Source organism: Pleuronectes platessa, chromosome 19, assembly GCF_947347685.1.
Source record: "Pleuronectes platessa chromosome 19, fPlePla1.1, whole genome shotgun sequence".
Lineage (NCBI taxonomy): Eukaryota > Metazoa > Chordata > Actinopteri > Pleuronectiformes > Pleuronectidae > Pleuronectes > Pleuronectes platessa.
Window position 1 is genome coordinate 1,506,429 of NC_070644.1, and position 17,635 is coordinate 1,524,063.

At 41.0% G+C, this 17,635-nt stretch overlaps 1 protein-coding gene across 1 annotated transcript in view; it reads left to right on the forward strand.

Moving 5' to 3' along the window:
• Positions 1–398: 398 nt before the first annotated feature.
• ror2 (receptor tyrosine kinase-like orphan receptor 2) overlaps positions 399–17,635 on the forward strand; it is a 47,449-nt gene continuing 30,212 nt past the window's right edge. The window contains exon 1 of the mRNA XM_053411388.1: positions 399–924. Coding sequence (XP_053267363.1) covers positions 861–924 — 64 coding nt within the window. The 5' untranslated portion in view covers positions 399–860. The remainder of the gene's footprint in view (positions 925–17,635) is intronic.

The window sequence follows — 17,635 nt, forward strand, 5'->3', positions numbered from 1 at the left end:
GTCAGAATTTGAACTATTACAACATGTGTTGTTATGGTCGTTTCAAGTGGAAAAAGTATGCCGGGGTAAAGTGAGACACAAGACCACTTTTTTAAAAACAATCATTTTCACTGCCCTTTGTCCTGAAGACATACTGATCATTTCCATTGCTAAAAAACATCCTGAATTAATGGGAAATGTGTTAATTTTACTGATATATCATTTTAGCTCGCCTAGAGGGGAGCAAATGTAAAAAATGTCCCACATTACCCCGCTCTCCACTACTTAGATGTCTGTTTATTAAATGCATTTGGCTGTGTATACTATATAGCTGTGATATGTCCAGTATTATCTGAGTTTGTGGAGTACACCCTGGACTGGTCTCCAGTGTGTGATGGAGGACTAATTCACATCCTTTACTTAATAAGTGAAAGTACTAAAACCAGGTCATGTCTAAATTGAGCTTAAGGCTTCAGTCTGACGCACACTTGTTGCTGAACACCCGTGTTTCTGTCTGTAGATGGCGTCCTCCACAAACACGTTACTATACCTCTGTGTGCGCGTGTAAGTGCGCGTGTGCTTGATTGAACAGGCGGCGCAGGGGCCACTCTAGGACCAGAAACTGGGGCTGAGCCGTGGCTCTCGACGAATCTGTCGGACTGAGCTCCGGAGGATCGCACCTTTGTTTCCTTCTGCGAAGCCGCATCTAGCCCGCACCTTCAAGCGCCGCTGCTCCAGCACCTGGCGAGTCTGTGTCGCTCATTGAGGATCCAGCAGGAGGAGAAGCTCCAGCACGAGAGGCTGTGGAATTGCTTCAAGCCACCATCGTTAGTTTGTGATAGAGATCGTGCCGGACACCAGTGCGTGTTCACACCGCTGCTATGGCCACATTCCTGAGGAGTTTGATCTGGATGCTGCTCTTGTTCCCAAAGCTGAGATGTGACGGTGAGTGTATTTCACTATGCAGCATACACACAGTTTCCCATGAGAAGCGGAGGTGATGATGCACAACGAGCAGCACATTTCTTACTTCCCATTGTGAATAACAGGCTCTCATCCATGTGAGAAAGTTGGAGCAGAGCTGCGTGTTTGTTCCGTTGAGATTTTCTCACACAACACGTTATTTTCTCAAGACTTTTTCTTGTTACAGTGACATTTTAAAACAGTTGCAGCACTTTGATAGTTCTGTTTGAAGTCTGAGATTTCACATCCTCTCTGCAGACAGACTTGTTGCTTTTCTTCATCCCTCCCAACTGCGTAAAGCTGCCGAACCACCTTATTAAGTTGAATACATGTGAGTTTCTGCGGCCACTCGGACATTCTTTGTCCTCTCGGCTTGTTGACATGTGTTCCTGCAAGTCTTCGTCTTCATAAAAGCTTCTTGTGTCAGTCTCTGTGTCGTTGTCATGTTAATCGAAGGCTGAGGTGGAGGTGATGGCGCGTCTTTGTCAGTCATGCTAATAGATGGACTCGCCCTGCGGGGGGTGAGGATTGCAGAGATTTCCTGTTTTCAGCTCGGTCTATGAGGACTCACCATTTGGTATGAAGTCAAGGGGCAGGGGGGTGGGGCGCAGCGGGGTAAATTACCCCCCCCCCCCCCCCCCAGTTTGTGCATCCCCTTTGTTTTATAGAACATTCCACTACTGATTCATGTTGACCATAAACAACTGCTTAGTACTGTTGAAACCTCGTCACAATATTAACTATTCTTATCCAGAACTGAAAAACACAGATATTAAGAGATAGACTTGTGTGATTTTCATAATGGCTAGTGAATGTATGGAAACCACATGTGCAGAATCTGATTTCCAGCTTTTTATGTACAAACAGGACTAAATCACAGGTTTAACTTATGCTGAAAGAAGTGAACAGTGCTCATTCTTATCCATTACAAAAAAGAAACAACTCATTTTGGTGCTGTTTAATTATAAATTGGTCCTTGTGATAATCAATCATTTAGAATTATCACACAAACTGGTTTTCATACAGAAAACTTTGGCTTATGTGACTTTGGGCTTTTCATTTGAGCTTGAAGGTAGTTAGAGGCTTCCGTCCATAAAACTAGGTAATAGAACCTTGAAACATGCTTGAGGTCGTTCGTCCATTGCTGCAGATAACTTGTCTTCTGTAATGTGTCGAAAAAGCTGTTTTCAGACATGAACCAAACTCCGAAGATCCTCCGTACTATTGCCGGAGGAAGAGCATGTGTGAACGCAAATGTCCAAGTGAGAGACTCCGGATTATCTGCAGACTTTCTCCACTTGGTCCCTGAGTAGATTAACAGTTGGGAGAATCTGATGTGTGAACAAAGCGGTGGGGGGTTGATGATGATTGCAACATGCCCCGGACACAAATAGACAAAGCACAAAAAGAAAACCAGTGTGTTCCGGTAAAAAAGCGGCGACACACAGAGAAGATGTCAAGAGAGTTTGGGAGCCGGCACTAGTGTCTGTGTGTTGGCAAGAAAGTCACGTGATCTCTGCTGCAGAGTTATTGCATCACTTCCTGCCTCTGCCTGCTGCTCCCTATATGTTCCAGTTGCACTTACATGCAGCACTATGAAGTTTGGCTTTTTTGTTCTAATGTACTAATGTACATGATTCTTGCTGTTTGGGTTTGACCCATAATGGTCGATTGCACTTATTGTAAGTCGCTCTGGATAAAAGCGTCACCTCAATGTACAGCATCTCTCTCCTGAATAATGAGGATCATTTGTAGCTGCTGTGAACATGTCTGTGCAGAGAACTTCCCACTGCATTGTGTTTGTGTGAAATCAGATGTGGGTAAAGTCTGTGCACAATGCTCCGGACTTTATCCGCAGGTCATGTCTGAAAACGACGTGTGTAGTAGTATATCAGTATTTTCTCTTTTCTATTCTTGATGTCCACTCTAAGGTCTTTACAGCCATTCACACACACATTCATACAGTGCATCTATGTGTAGCAGGTTCTTATCACTCATAATCTGCATGGGCAACTGTGGGTTCAGTATCTTGTCCAAGGACATTTCTGCATGCATTATAGGGGAGACTTGGATCAAACCGCTGACCTTCTGGTAAGTGAACGACCCGCTCTGTCTCCCTGACACAGTTTACCCCCCTGTTAGATTTCTAGCAGCTTAGATTTCTAGCAGCTTAGATATCTAGAGGAGACAGCAACAACAGCTCATCAAAGTGCAGTACAGTACCCTGACTTCTCATTAGTGCTTTTATGTGCAGTACTATAGAAATTAATTTAATTGAGATTAAAAGCCACACAAAATAATAAAAAGTAAGGGTCCATTTTTCAAGGAATTATCAAATATTTAGTTATTTTACCATTGTTATGAAAATAAAGGCATTAGATTCAAGTTGAGAATAATTATCCTGAGATTTGAGATTGTTAGAAACGTCAACACATCCACTCACTCGCGATGAATCTAGCTGAGGTTACCCTGCTATGCTCTTTCTCCTGCTCCTGCGGACATTCTCTGTGAGTTCTTTGAGTTTTTACCAGGGGGCGGCTTAGAGAAACGCAGCAGAATGCCCAGAGACTCTCACTCTGACATTTGCGTTCTCACATTCAGCCTCCAGTTCTCCAGAGTTCAGTGACTTTCTGAAAGCAGGTTTAGTGTATGCCTGACGTCTCCACTGCACTTTTCGAGCCCAAACCTAGACTCACGGAAACCCTGCTGTAAATGTTTTAGTTTGAAAACTCTGGAGTTTTGTTTTAATATGAATGGAGAGAAAAAAAGACTTTTGGAAACAATGATGCAGAAACACATTTGTTTCCTATCAGTTATTATCCTTCCCTGATTGGTCATGCTCATATTATGTGACCCTGTAACATCAGCAGCCTCAACTACCAGTGGTCAATGCAACATGGATATGAATCACAAGCACTGCTGACACTGTCAGGAACAGTTCCACATCAATCAATCAATCAATCAATCAATCAATCAAATTTTATTTGTATAGCCCATATTCACAAATTACAATTCGTCTCATAGGGCTTTAACAATGGTTAAGGAAAAGTAATCTCTGGTGTTGCTTTTCTTCATTGCTGTTCCGTGTTTGGAGTATTTTCTATTTAGTATCTCTGTCCATGGCAGGACACCACAGGCATTAAGCCTGTTCTGTCTGTTTTTTTCAGTTATATAATTAAAAAAAAAAGAAATCCGTGAGAGCTGAATAAGAAGTTCATAAACCTTAATGATGTGAGCACACTCTATGGAGGAAAAATCTGAAATAGCTGCAGTCCAAGGTAGCAGTTGTGAAAGTAGTGGAAGCTTTAACAAATGAGTACTCACAGTGGTATGAGTCACCATGTTGAGGTTCGAAAGGCAGAGCTGCTGCTGCTGCTGCTGATGGAAATGAAGCCAGAGGGCCTTCCTTTGCTGTGGTGGGTGTTGAAAGAGAGTTCTGTCATACCTGTGATGAAACGGTTTTGGGATACTGAAAAACATGCCCAGCTGTGTAGGTACTTATCATTATCCAAAGAAGGCAAATATCACATGTAGTTTAAACATAAGCAGCTCCACTAGAACTCTACCAAAAAAAGGTTAAGAACTTGGAAGTGTGTAGTATCATTGACTTATATTACGAATGTGAACTAGCCCTCCGGCTCGTTTCTGCAAAAAGCCCTATTTTTCTAAACCTTTAGGGTCCAATGCACCTGAGTGCAGCACCATGCATAGTGTGCACTGATCTCCATTCAAAGTAACTTGTTTCTATAGCTGGTTGCTTCACATGCTGCGTTCAAGTGTAGCCTTTCAAGACAGCTATAAACACATTTAACATTAAACATGTAAGAACACACATGAAAACTGGTTTCAAACATATCCCAGTCTTCAATTCCCTGCATATATACAGTTCAGGGCTTCGCTGGATGATGTCACATTGAATTGCAATGAAAGAAGTTGAGCCTGGTTTAAATTTTAGCAGGACAACACTGTTATTTTAGTTTTTTTGTTGCTGTAGCCCCCTGCATTGGCCTACCTGCTGCGCTTAGTGACTGGCTCCTTTCAAATGACTGAGGACTGCGTTGGTCTGAACCGGCTAATTGCTGCAATCCCAGAATGTGCTAAAAAGTAGTTCTGGCAAGAAGCACAATGTACAAAATGTCCATGTTTGGCAAAGTCAATTGGAAGAGAAATGTTTAAATTGTAAACAACTGTTTACTTAACCAGTTACTGCTTCAACTTTGACCCTCTGTACTTTCTGTATTTCTGTCCCTTGAGATGAAGGACTACTCCTGACCTTATGGCCTTGTTCTCCATTTAGTGTCTGTTTGTTTACAACCTGTTTCATTGTGTGCCATGCTTATGTCATGTTTGACCAAGTTTCTGTGATTCTGTTGGATTCAGAGATATGTGAATGTTAAGTTATTGTTACAAGCTATAGAAAATTGCAGTTTTACTTTGATAATACAACTTCTTGCTTCCTTCTAAGTAAAACCTGTGTAGTTTTTGAAAGTTGCACCTCACCTCAAATAGTCATAAAACAGCAGGTGAGAGGGATTAATGTGGAGTCTCACTCTTAATTAGGGGAAACCAGAAACTGTATATAAACCATTCATGCTGTTGTAATCAGGTGCCCCACCAATGAAATCCGACAGTTTAATAAATCCATAGTGCCACTCCAGGATGGAACCTGTCTGGGGTTTGAAGTAGTGGATGAACTAATGGTGTTGTTATTTACCTACAGGGCAGGGACTGATGTAACTGACAAACACATGGCGAGAAGATTAACCTTTGCGTGGTTTACACATACAAGCTTTTTCCAAAGTTGTGTTTCCCTCAGCGTACTCTCTGTTACACCCTGGTTTGCCCCCTGTCCATTTCCCCCATTCCCCACTCCAGTCGTGAAGCGAAGCAATGTGTAGAGGCCCTGGAAAAGCCAGAAGAGTTAGCCAGAGGTCAGTCTATTAATCTGGAGTTCTGGGATATGTGGGGGGTGTGTTCAGGGATATGACTCTTCCCTCAGTTTCTGGAGGAAGGAGCGTGGTAATTCTATGCTAAGATGTGAAAACCTGATTTTGGACCAACAATAAGATAGTGGAGATTGAGCCATGTACAGTATATCCCATGTTAATTTGACTGGGCATGCAGTCAGAGTGTTCTGCCAAGGACAACAAGAGATAACATGCTTTAAAGCATGACAATGTAACCTTAGAATGGAGAAGTAATTAAATCCTCCCCCTGAAAGAAAAAATGAATCCATAAGCTCTAAAGTATAATGTTATTCAATTCAGTACATGCAGAGGTTTAATTGCTGCAGCTTTACTTGATCTGGTATGACCAGTAGATCCTGCTAATGTTAACTTTAGTAGATGACACTGTGCAACTGACATTACCGAGTCACCTCAGTGACAGTGACTCTTTTCTGTTTCCTTCTGGTTTGCTTCAATGCTGTGTGACCCATTGCATAATGCACAGTAGTAATGGAATTTTAAACGGGCTGCTTTTGCTCCACTGTCCCATCCTATAGACTTTACATTGAGATGGCATAATCCTTTTAAAATTGGAGTACAAAATGTAATAATTAGGTATACTAGCTTTTTAGCCCCATGTTACGTGAACAACCAGATGCCTCATGAATATAATTGTTGTTTCACATATTTGGTATGTACTACGCGTGTACTATGTACTATGTGTTTTTCCGATCTGAGATTAAAGAACTGCAGGAGGTTACTTCTGAGATAGCGACAGTGACCAGGGTCAAAGCAGAATCACATGTGAGGCTCTTACATCAACACTGCCCCGAGCATTCACATGCGTGTTGCAACCTGCAGACACATGATGTTAAGGTCTGAGGATGTGCACAACCAAAGCGCAAAAGTGAGACAATAAAGCTATGATATGTTTGTATAGTTAAAACAAAGCCAGCACAACTTCAGCTAAATGCTGAAAAATGTAATAATGCATGGTCTTTGGTCTGTAAATGATAGTTGATTATCAGAATGTATGCTGATAGATGTTCTGACCATACAGTGATTGACGAATAAGCAAATTTCTTCAGCTGTGAGAATGGGAGTGAATCGTAGGAGTTGTAACAGTTCAACTTTTAATCTACACTCTCTGATTTTATAAAAGTGCACAAAATGCTCCTAAATTTTTATTCCAGCTCACTGTTGATGTTTTTCAAGTTCAACCTATTATGAGCAAATACTCGGGTGCACGATTGTTTTCTATCTATTAAGAGTGACTTTTAAAGTCACCTTTGTTTATTAGAAGCTGTTTTGAATATTTGTTTTATAGGCTTATTTTGTTTTTCTTTTTTACCTTGTTCATTGTTTTTTGTCTCTAAAGCCCACTGATTAATAGTTTTCTTATGATTACTACAGTCTGTATCACATGCACTGCCCCTCCCTGAAGACAGAAGATTGTGTGTTTACTACTATATGTTTGTTTTTTCTTCTGAGGTTTACCAGGGGTACTTTTTAATATTACTTCTTCAGCTGCCTCATTACAGCCAACCTTCTTATAGCAGTGTTAGTGCCTGGTCATCCTGCCTGCAACAGTGCTAGCTTTGTTCTAAGTTGCAGCTAATTGCTGGCTGGTGACAAGCATTCAAAGGAGTGCGAAACTGCTTGAGAAAGGCTGCAGTATTGTATTTATATGCGTAGCTGTGCCACAACATAAAGACAGAGCTCCGGAGGGTTCCAGACTCTCAAGCCCTGTTAAGACCAGCATTAACATGCAAACTTGGTGATCCCAAGTGGACAGCTCAAAGTTCACAGCAGACGTTACAATGTGTCTCCATGGCTTTCACTGACCACTTGTGATCCGATCTCACATCCCACCATATGTAAATAAACACATGGCTACATCACTCTGTGTGTGTGTGTGTGTGGGGGTGTGGGTATGTGGGGGTGTGTGTGTGTGTGCAGATAAATCAGTGTTTGTGAAAATATTTTTGGTTGACTATAAAACTGTGGTGGGTCAGAGGACGTCAGTTGAGAGAGCGGCCCTTAAATGTGGCTGTAGATTATTTGGCAGTGTTCTTTGTTACAACTGCAGATCCCGACTCCTCTGATCGAAACATCTGTATTACAAAGGAAACAGCTGTAAAGTTGAAGCTACAGTGTGTAGGTTTGAGATTTCCTTACTTTGGTAGGAATGCAGCTTCTACCTCCATTCTCCAGTGTCAATAGTGTTACAGCCATCTTTGAGGTGAATGGAGCTACAGTGGCAGTCTCAGGTCCTGTGTGAAGAGGAACAAGGAGGGATTGACCTACGGCAGCCGTCTGCTATGAATGGGTTAAACAAGGTTGAGCTATGGGCTAATTCTTAGGTGTCTTACATGGGCAGTTTTCCTTGACAGGTGATGAGGGTAAGATGTTTTGAATGGGGGGAAGGTAAAGAGAAATAGCAGTTAAAGTAATAACTGGTCTATGAGGGACAAGGGTGTAAAAGCTGTCGTATGCTTTAAAATGCACTGCGTCCAGAAGGATTCAGCTGCATGGAGGTTCCGCACTTTCTCAAGATAGTTTCACTTTTGTGTGAACATGCAACACTATGAAATCATATGAAGACATACGGTGCTCTATTTGAATGATCTAAGGGCATAGTCTAGATCTCATGTACATTTAGGATACGACGTAGTCTGTCTGTTGTAAAAAAGTTAATACGTCACTTCCTGCCTCTGTCTGCTGCACCCGGCTCCACGTTTGCCTGAAAATGTTGTTGTTGTGAACGCGTGCAAAGAACTTTCTGTGTTGTGGATGTGTAAAGGAAAGCTGCGGGTAAACTCCGTAGCCAATTTGCCAGATTTTCCCTACAGGTCATGTCTGAAAACGGCTATACAGTGACTGCAGAGAATATCTGGAGATTAATCCAGAGTTCGGTGCAAGTCTGAAAGCAGCTTGTTTGTTGTGCACTCGCCTATGTAGAGGCATGTTACTGTCTTGATAATGCTCCTTGAAATAACATTGAAATAGACCAATGTTTTTGTTGATCAGTCTCTTTCTGCTGCCTCAAGATATCAACGCACCGAAAATGCGCCTGAACAAACCACATTTTTAACACCAACACACCCATTGGTGCGCCGATGGGTGCAGGTACTTGGCTGGCTGTACTTGTGGCCCTATTTGTATGATTCATCATGTTTTGCCATTGCTCAAGTGTTTTAGACAGTTTGGCTCCACACGTCCTCTTTTTCGCTTATTTTGCAACTCTTTGCCACCTCGGAACCAAATTCAGCCTCTGTTCATGCGGTGCTCATTGACTTTGAAAAGACTGATGTAAAAGACATAGTCAATAAGATAGATAGATGTACTTTATTTATCCCAAATTGTGAAATTATTGAACGTTACTGGCCTCCATATTTCTTTTCCATCTACCAAATGTTTACTGGCATGTTTGTGAAGATGAATATGATCCGCTGGAAAAAATACTGAAAGACTGTCTTGTCTCCTTACCCACATATACACGCTCATTTTGGTGGAAAGAGGGTATTCATGTAAGAACTGGTTCAGGCGCCATCTCCTTGGTTACCAACACAAAAATAAGCCTCAGTGCTGGTGGATTAGTTATCAGCATACAGATGAAAGACTGCACCAAGGTCAAACCAAAAGGCAGAGTAATACAAATGAAAACTTATCTACTGGCAATGTGAAAGGAAAATAGTTCTCAAGCCCTTGACCATTAAATTACCATCAGTCGGCTGTATTTTACAGAATCAGATCATGATGATTGTGGTCCAGTATCAGTCCATGGCGCGCTCGGTTGGGGACCACTGATCTATAAAACTGTACTGCACATGCTTCCTTACATATAAACATGAGAATAAAGAGTTACAGTCATTGTTATACGGAGAACAGCCACAATTCTGATTCTGATCCAACCGAATCATCACACATATATTGTGAATACTGAGTTTATAGCTTAGTCAGCCACGTACTATATTTCCATTGCTGCAGCTCATCAGTGAACATGGACCCTGGCAGGAGAAGGAAAGTGATGACAACAATGTGTCGAGCTACAATGAACAATCTGAAATAAACAAGATTAACAGTGAAGAGCTTTTCCTTTTCTGTATTTGTTTATGTGACCTGACAGAGTGAAGTGAGCATTTGGAGGCAGACTGCTATGTGCTGGTATGTCTTGGGTCTGGTACTAATTATAATTCTGGATCTGGGACTGATTAGAGCAACGCAATGCATTCCCATGGACAGGGCTCAGTGTGGAGTAGTCGACAGGATAGAGTCCGTTAGCTTGCTGCTGTAAAAAGTTGTGTGTTTAACAAATCATAGTTCCTGGGTTTTTTCAGAGGAACATCTCATTTTATAGGTGATCATTTGTTTAAATATTTATTAAGTTTGGTTTGGATTCAAAAGCGTCAGTCCCACTGCTTTAAAGAAGACATTTGTATACAGCATGTGTATAAATATCGTAGATGGACTCATCTTGATTTCATTTTGAAAAGAAACCATAGAGGCATCATTTTAACATATGGTGCTAATTAGTGAAGCTAGTAAACAGAGAAAGAGGAGGAGGGCTGCACGTATTTGAAGGAGAAGAAGCAGCACCACATGGTTTTGCTGTAGAACCCCTTGTTCCTTTTGTACCTCCTCACTGTGTCTGTATATGTTTATGTGGGAAGAATAAACAGGACAGCCATTTTGCATCACAGCACTGAAGAGGTTAACAGAAAGAGAGGGGAACAGAGACTATCAGAAGAATCCGAGGAGAACTAAAGGCAGAGAGCCTTTTAATGCACAGTATGAAGAACGTTATCCGTCTTTAGTTTGTCTCGTCCACATGCATGCACCTGGTGCAGTATACTGTCCTGCCAAAGATTTCACTCTGATCTGCTGATCCACAGCAAAGACAGTGGAGAAGGAGACTGCCAGCAAATAAACAAAGATGTAAAAACAAAAACAAGAATTTCAAACACTTCAAAACCCGGATATTTGATTGAACACATTTCAGGGACACTGAGATGGGTGTCGTGTTTCCATTAAACATAAGTACATGGGACTCACTGTTGACTTTGTGTGGAACTTTATTAAATGCAAATTTTCCGTTACCACTATCCCATAATCACTTGCATCCCTAACCCGTGTCACATTGGTCTATAACCGGGCTTCTTAGTGTAACTTGCAAAACATACATAAACATCTTATGTACTTAGTATATATTATTAACAAATACCACAATCTAGCAACTTCTGTGTTTTGGTTGACTCTAATGTGGAGGGGGGGGCGGGGAAGAGAGATACGATTCATCACTCCTGTCTGTTTAGAGAGGAACTTTTAAGTGGAAGGTAAATTTGAAACTTCCCAAGTGGATTTTCCATCAGTGTCACTGCTGACTTAAGAAGTTCATTTTCAGCAAATTGGGTGGATTTATAGTGTGTGGGGACGGGAGGAGATAAAGCATGTCTCAGTGAGTTGGTCTGAGTGTATTTTTCATAGGAGCTCAGGCAGATTTATTCTGTACCAGACAAAACACACGTCATACATCACACTCCCTTTACTGTGTTAGGATCCTCATGTTGGGAGTTTTTTATCGGTTGTTTGGTTAGGAAGTCGGCTGGATCACCTTTTGAACTATGTTACATAAATTGTATAGTTTAAGTGAGAGGGATGCCCTCCCCCTCCAATACCTCTACACACACCCAGAAGTTAAAGGTCAGCTGGGGTACTTGGCCGGACTTTATCAGTCACAGTTGTTTGTTTAAGACATTTTGTCACAACACTTCTATCAATAGTATTTGCAGAAATAATTGGGTTTAATCTGTTTCCCAGAAGAAGTTACTCTGGATGTTTAATCTTGTTGAATTCCAGCATGTGCCTGGCCGTCATCTGTTTAGATGAGAAGGTTTTTGGAGCCACAGTCAGTGTTTGTGAGTCTGTTCATAATTATCCTGTTAAAGTTAACCAGGATGTGTTCTCATGTTTTATGGTGAATACTTCTCAACCTGTGTAACTATCTTTAGAGGCGCTTTTGTTGCATTTGTTTATATTGATTCTGGATCCCTCATGCATTCCTTTTGTAAATAGATTTATAGAAACAGGGTAACTTTCAAAAGCGTGTTGCCCTGTAAAGTTTTTCTTTGATTATGGATTATTCAGCAGTAAACCCAAATTATCGGATGTCAGGTGAAAACTTTATATCTTCACATTTTTAAAGGGAAACCAAAACCCGAGATACGTTTTTTTGATATGAAATTATTCAGAGAGGAGAATCATACATAAAGTTCATCAAATATAGATAAAGGGTTTTAAATCAACAATCTCTTGAAGTTGAGAACATAAAGTTTACAAACTTACCAAAACCAGGGGTGCAACTTCCTTTATAGAAACAACATTGAATGTTTGAGATGAGGGATGGATCAAGAAATGTGTTCTTGATCCATCCATCAGCTCTGAGCTTCTCTCTACTCTATGGCTCTATAGAGCTGCTTTCAGACATGTACTGAGCTCTGGAGCTCTTCCAAACTTTCTCCAGAGGAGGTGTATGTATGGACGCAAATGTCTGAGTGAGAGAGCCTTTGGACTTTCTGCGGACTTCCTCTCTGCCTGGCCCCCTGTTATAAAGTCAGCAGAGAGTCCGGAGGACACAATGTGAGAACACAGTAGGAGACCAATATCTCAAGAGGAAAAAGCAGTGCCACAGATGTAGAAGATGCCAAGAGAGTTTGAGGAAATACGAGCCGGCGTTGACTTCCTCATGTCCTGGTTTTGACTCCTGAACTGAAATGACCGATACCTCATCGCACAACAGCCAGAGGCCACTTACCAATAAAATTGACTATAGGTCCTAATATGTTATTCACACATAAAGCCAGTAGGCCTGTTTTTATTGAGGACAGTCTGAGTCAGAAGTACCAGAAAACAATACATGCCTGTTGAATGGACAGAAAGAATGCAGCAGTGGGCTATTTTCATTGAGTGTATTATTTTATTATCCAGCCTACTGGAGTCTAACCTGTGGCCATAGTGAAGCAGGAATCCGTCTACACTAGTTAACAGCTCATGGAAAGGATATGATTGTGATTTGAATATCGGTAATTGGCTGTTCACTAAAGTAACTGTGCAAAAATAAAAAAATCATATGAACCAAATTCCACTTAAGAGGTTTTGAAAAACAGAGGTTGAATATGATATCAACCCTGTCACAGAAATGTTACAATGACTTTGTGTTAAGTGATGTATCTGTGGAAAGTGAAGAAGATCTGTTGATAGAGACAGATGAGTAAAACATTGTGAGCGGGCGGCCACAGTTAGCGGTGGTTGGCCTTTACAGTCTGCCATGGATCTGTGAAGATATGTTAACAGCAGGCTTGTCAAAGTAACAGCCAGTCCCCCCTCCTCCAGCAGATGCCTTGTTAATCATAGTTCAGAGGCAGCGAGCAAAGAGGAGGACTTTGGAAAAAAAACAATCTCTTATATTCAGTTTTGTACCTTTCAGCTCCACATTCCTGCTCTTCACGATGACTGTTTGCTTGAAGCAAGAAAGACTCAGTGCTGTTTTGGGAAAGATAAACAATTAACACTTGAGCTTTGTTGTACATGCATCCAAAATCCTTCTCCTAATGGCTGGTGCTAGTTTTCCACAGAGCTAGCTTGGTATGCACAGCTTGGTATCTTATCCGAGAGCCAATAAAATGCAAATGACTCGAGCCCATCTCGACCTTCGTGGTCTCATTTATTGTCTTGTCTTTGAGCCTCCAAATGGCCAAATATTTGAACAGAGCTTCCTGGTTTTTTACGAGATGGCTATTGTTGTTTTAACTCAGTCATGGGGATGGAGTTACTCCTGTGTAAGCTGCCTCGTGATGAGGGCTTGCAGGGCGGGAAGATAGCATCAGAGCCCATAAAGGGGAAATTCCATGGCAAGTGATACCATCTGACAACCCAGAGAGTGCCACGATCCAGTCATCTTGTGAGAAAGCATGTCAACTTGTTTTACATGCATGTTTATGTCTAGATAAGAGTGATGGAGCCTGTGTGACAAAAATAGTCACATCTGGACAACGTTTATGTTTGAGAGGAACTTTGCCACCATCACTTGTATGGAACCTGGTGTTACAGACGTAAGAATGCTTCCATTGAGCTTGAGAAAGATTAAATTCTTAGCAGGTTTGGTAAAAAATGTAAATTCTTATTCACATTTCAGATAAATACAGTTTGAGATCAATGTTCAACCCAGAAACCATCAGGAGAAGGGTAAGGTGTCTGCAGAGTCCAGTGGGCTTCAAGCAAACCTTTGCCCTGTTTCTTGTAGCAGATAAAAGTACTGTATGCTTGTTGTTATTGTTTGTTGCATGTAACACGTGACATAAATATATATTTTTATTTATTGTCTCTTATGTTGTGCTAATGTATTTGATCTCCCGGTAAGCCATTGGGAGTTGTCTTCTGGCCAAAAATACATGGAGCGTATGGAAGGAGGAGGTATTAAAAACGGTTTGACAATCCAAAAAGTACACAGAGCAGCACCATCATTGGATTGTATTTATTGTAGAATTTTCTTTGGCACTACAAGTTGCCTGTTAAGCATCATGCATTGTCAGCTGACCCTTCCATTTTTAAAGTGTGAACATGTTTGGTGTCAGTTTACATTGAAGCACACACACACACACACACACCAAGCATTACACAAGTAGTTGCTAATCCAAAGCCAGTGGAGGAGAGCAGTGTGTTTTTACTTTTTGATTATTCACAGACTCTGGATATGGAAGGAGCATTTCTGACATAGCAAGGTCACAGAGGGTCAGCATTGCCATTGCATTAGCCTCTGTTGTTAACATAAAAACCAAATGAGAATGAGGGACACTATGAGAAACTAGCAGTGACTTTAAAGAGGTTAAGTCATTGTTTTATGTGCACAAGGGAATTGAAGTTGGATTTTTGGAGAAGACAATGTAAGCTGAGCCCGATAGAATCTAGCGGCATTCTGGTGATTGGAAACAATTAAAAATGTGTGTTAATAGAGACGTATCCAAACATGATTGAATAGTTTTGTCATATGCAGTATAATAAAACAATACATGTCATATGCATTGTTATTAGAGAACCTGTATTTGGTGCGATGCGTTGGTCCACCACCCCAGCATCCACCTGTATTCTCTGACATCTGGTTAGATGTATTTGCTCATCACTCCCATCATATCTATGTGATCATATCTGTGATAAAGTCAACATAAACATTTTAATGTGAGTTGACTGACTGAAATACTTATTCAGTTTTATACGAGTCTGGACAGACATGGATGTAAATGGAGGCTTGGCTGCTTCACTGAGGAATGATAGCGCGAGCCGCAGATTCTCTTGTTCTGACCTGATCATTAGCTCGCTCTCCTTCTTGCCTATGCAATTAAGTTCTTGAATATATGCCGCCATCACACTGCGACCGGTAGTCATTCTGCCCATGCACCAGCCTTAACTTCACAGCCTGGCTCTCATCTACACTCCCAATTAGTCCCTTTATAAATCCACAAAGTCTGACAGCAATGGAAGGGCAGAGAGCAACTTCTCCTCTGACTGGTAATCCCTAAATTGGCCCTATCCATTATCTTAGGTCAGATTTACCGTCTCTCGCTCTCACTGCCCCACCTCCCCCCCATATCCCCCTCTCCCTCTATCTCCGCTCTTACACAACAGTTCCTGGTCTCTGCATGTTTTCTTCAGGCATCGTCCTCTTATAACAGTTCGTTTTTTCTTTTCACTGTCAGCAAGTGTTTGCTCACTGTAAGATTTTGATGGGTTCCTCTAAAATAATGCAGTCACATTGATTCTAAAGTTCCTCCAGCAAATGTTAGGATTTTGTTTTGTTAAACAGACATTTGAATTGAAATCATACGAGTGGCTGGCAAAGGGTCAGCACACACAAAAGAGACCGAGATCTTCACAGGATATACCAAAAATGTATTTGATCAGAATCTCTTACTCAATCACAGGGTCCTCCACCTCCCATATTGCAATGAATTAGCATCTTTTTGTTTTTGTTGACAGTTTCCCAAACTGGACAAAGCTCCTTTCAGAGTACTGCCATAACTACCTGATTTATAAAATATGTGGAAGGAGTTGCCCTTTAACATTAAAACAACCAACTTTATGATGTCTAAAGCGTCACTCAATGCAGATATTGAGTGACGCTTCTTTCACTTCTTTCCTTGTATATTTCTGTGTAATGTATTGATTGTATGTTTTGTCTTTTGATACTGTGGGCCTTGAGCCTGTAATAAAGTTTAATAAAATATCACAGATTATTAACTCTTCAGAGCTTTTCAGTCTCTTTAAGTTTTATTTTTTTATGGCCCACAGCTTTGATGTTTATAGTTTGTCTCAGGCTCAGGCTTTGTTTCCAGCAGGCAGCTGTTAGCAGTGAAAACCCTCTGAGAAGACCATTGTTCACAGCAGACACACAGGGAGCATTTAGCAGGAATTGGTGGTGACTACATCGGAGCTTAAAGAAAGAGTGACCACAGGATTTTGACTTGTCAGCTTTTCAGAAATTATTGGGTTCATTAACAATCAGTACAGTATGTTGTAGTAAAAGAGTATCAGAAAGATTAATACATGCCCAAAGTAAGAGTTAATCACATGTGTGTGTGTGTTTGCATCTCTTTTCATTTGACCCATTTTCTGTAGGAGAACATAACAGATGCTTTGAGTGAGTATGTAGCTTCAGGGCAGTGGGGCTCATTTACTGCTGAAGTGCTGCCATCAGATACATGGACTTTTAGTTTTTATGAGGGGTCATAATTTCAGGACATCTTCTTTTTCTTCCTTCAGTTCGACAGACGGTGTGTGTTAGACAGGACATGTTAAGTGATTTGTTGAAACACCACTAGCACATTCCAACACGTTACATTCAGAGTTTCCATACCACTCTTAACTGGCTTTGGAGAGTTATAATTTAGGATTTCCGCTCTCATTTTTCCCTTGTTTGATTTGGCGTAATTTCACTCTCTTTCCCTGTTAGCTCCAGCAGATTGTGGTGTTGTGCAAATGGCTTCTCTGCAAAAGGATTGAGTCAATTCGATTGTGGAAGGGCTCTTTACATCTTCTTTCTTCTTCTCTTGGTCTTACGTCTTTACGATTTCCAATTTAGCTAACTATAGTGTGAGGAAGATGTGCTCCCCCCCGAAATTGAGCACTTATCTAATTTCATAACATTTCTGCTTTGGCTGTTTGACTGTTTCAGCAAAGAATGAAAAGATAAAGTAGATCTTCAGAAGATTTAGTGTTTTAGCAACAAACCATTTTTGCTCCAGTCTATTGGTGGCTTCCTGAACAGGGACAGCAGTTGGCCTGACTAAAAAAAATTGCCTTTCATGGTCACCGGGGGGAAATTGTGTTTTGTATCTAATACATTTTTTGATATTAATAAATTGAATACATTTTGAAATGTTGGAGGCACCTCTCTGATGAGTCCATGGGCTTTAGGTTCCAGAGAATGGTCATTCTTCAAGGTGAAGGAGGCAATAGATAAATGTCCATTATAAGGGTTAGTGCTCATCAGGTTGATGTAACCAACTCTGCCGTATGAGCTGCTCTCAGTTGGGGCAGGCGTTAAGATTAACCTGTAGTAAACAATTAGAAATTCAATAGAACTTAAGATGCAACCTAAAGTGCATTTCACACTGAATCCACATATAAGCAAACAGACTTACATCTGTATGAAGCATAGAATTAACTATTTTGAGAACAACCTACAGTGCTGT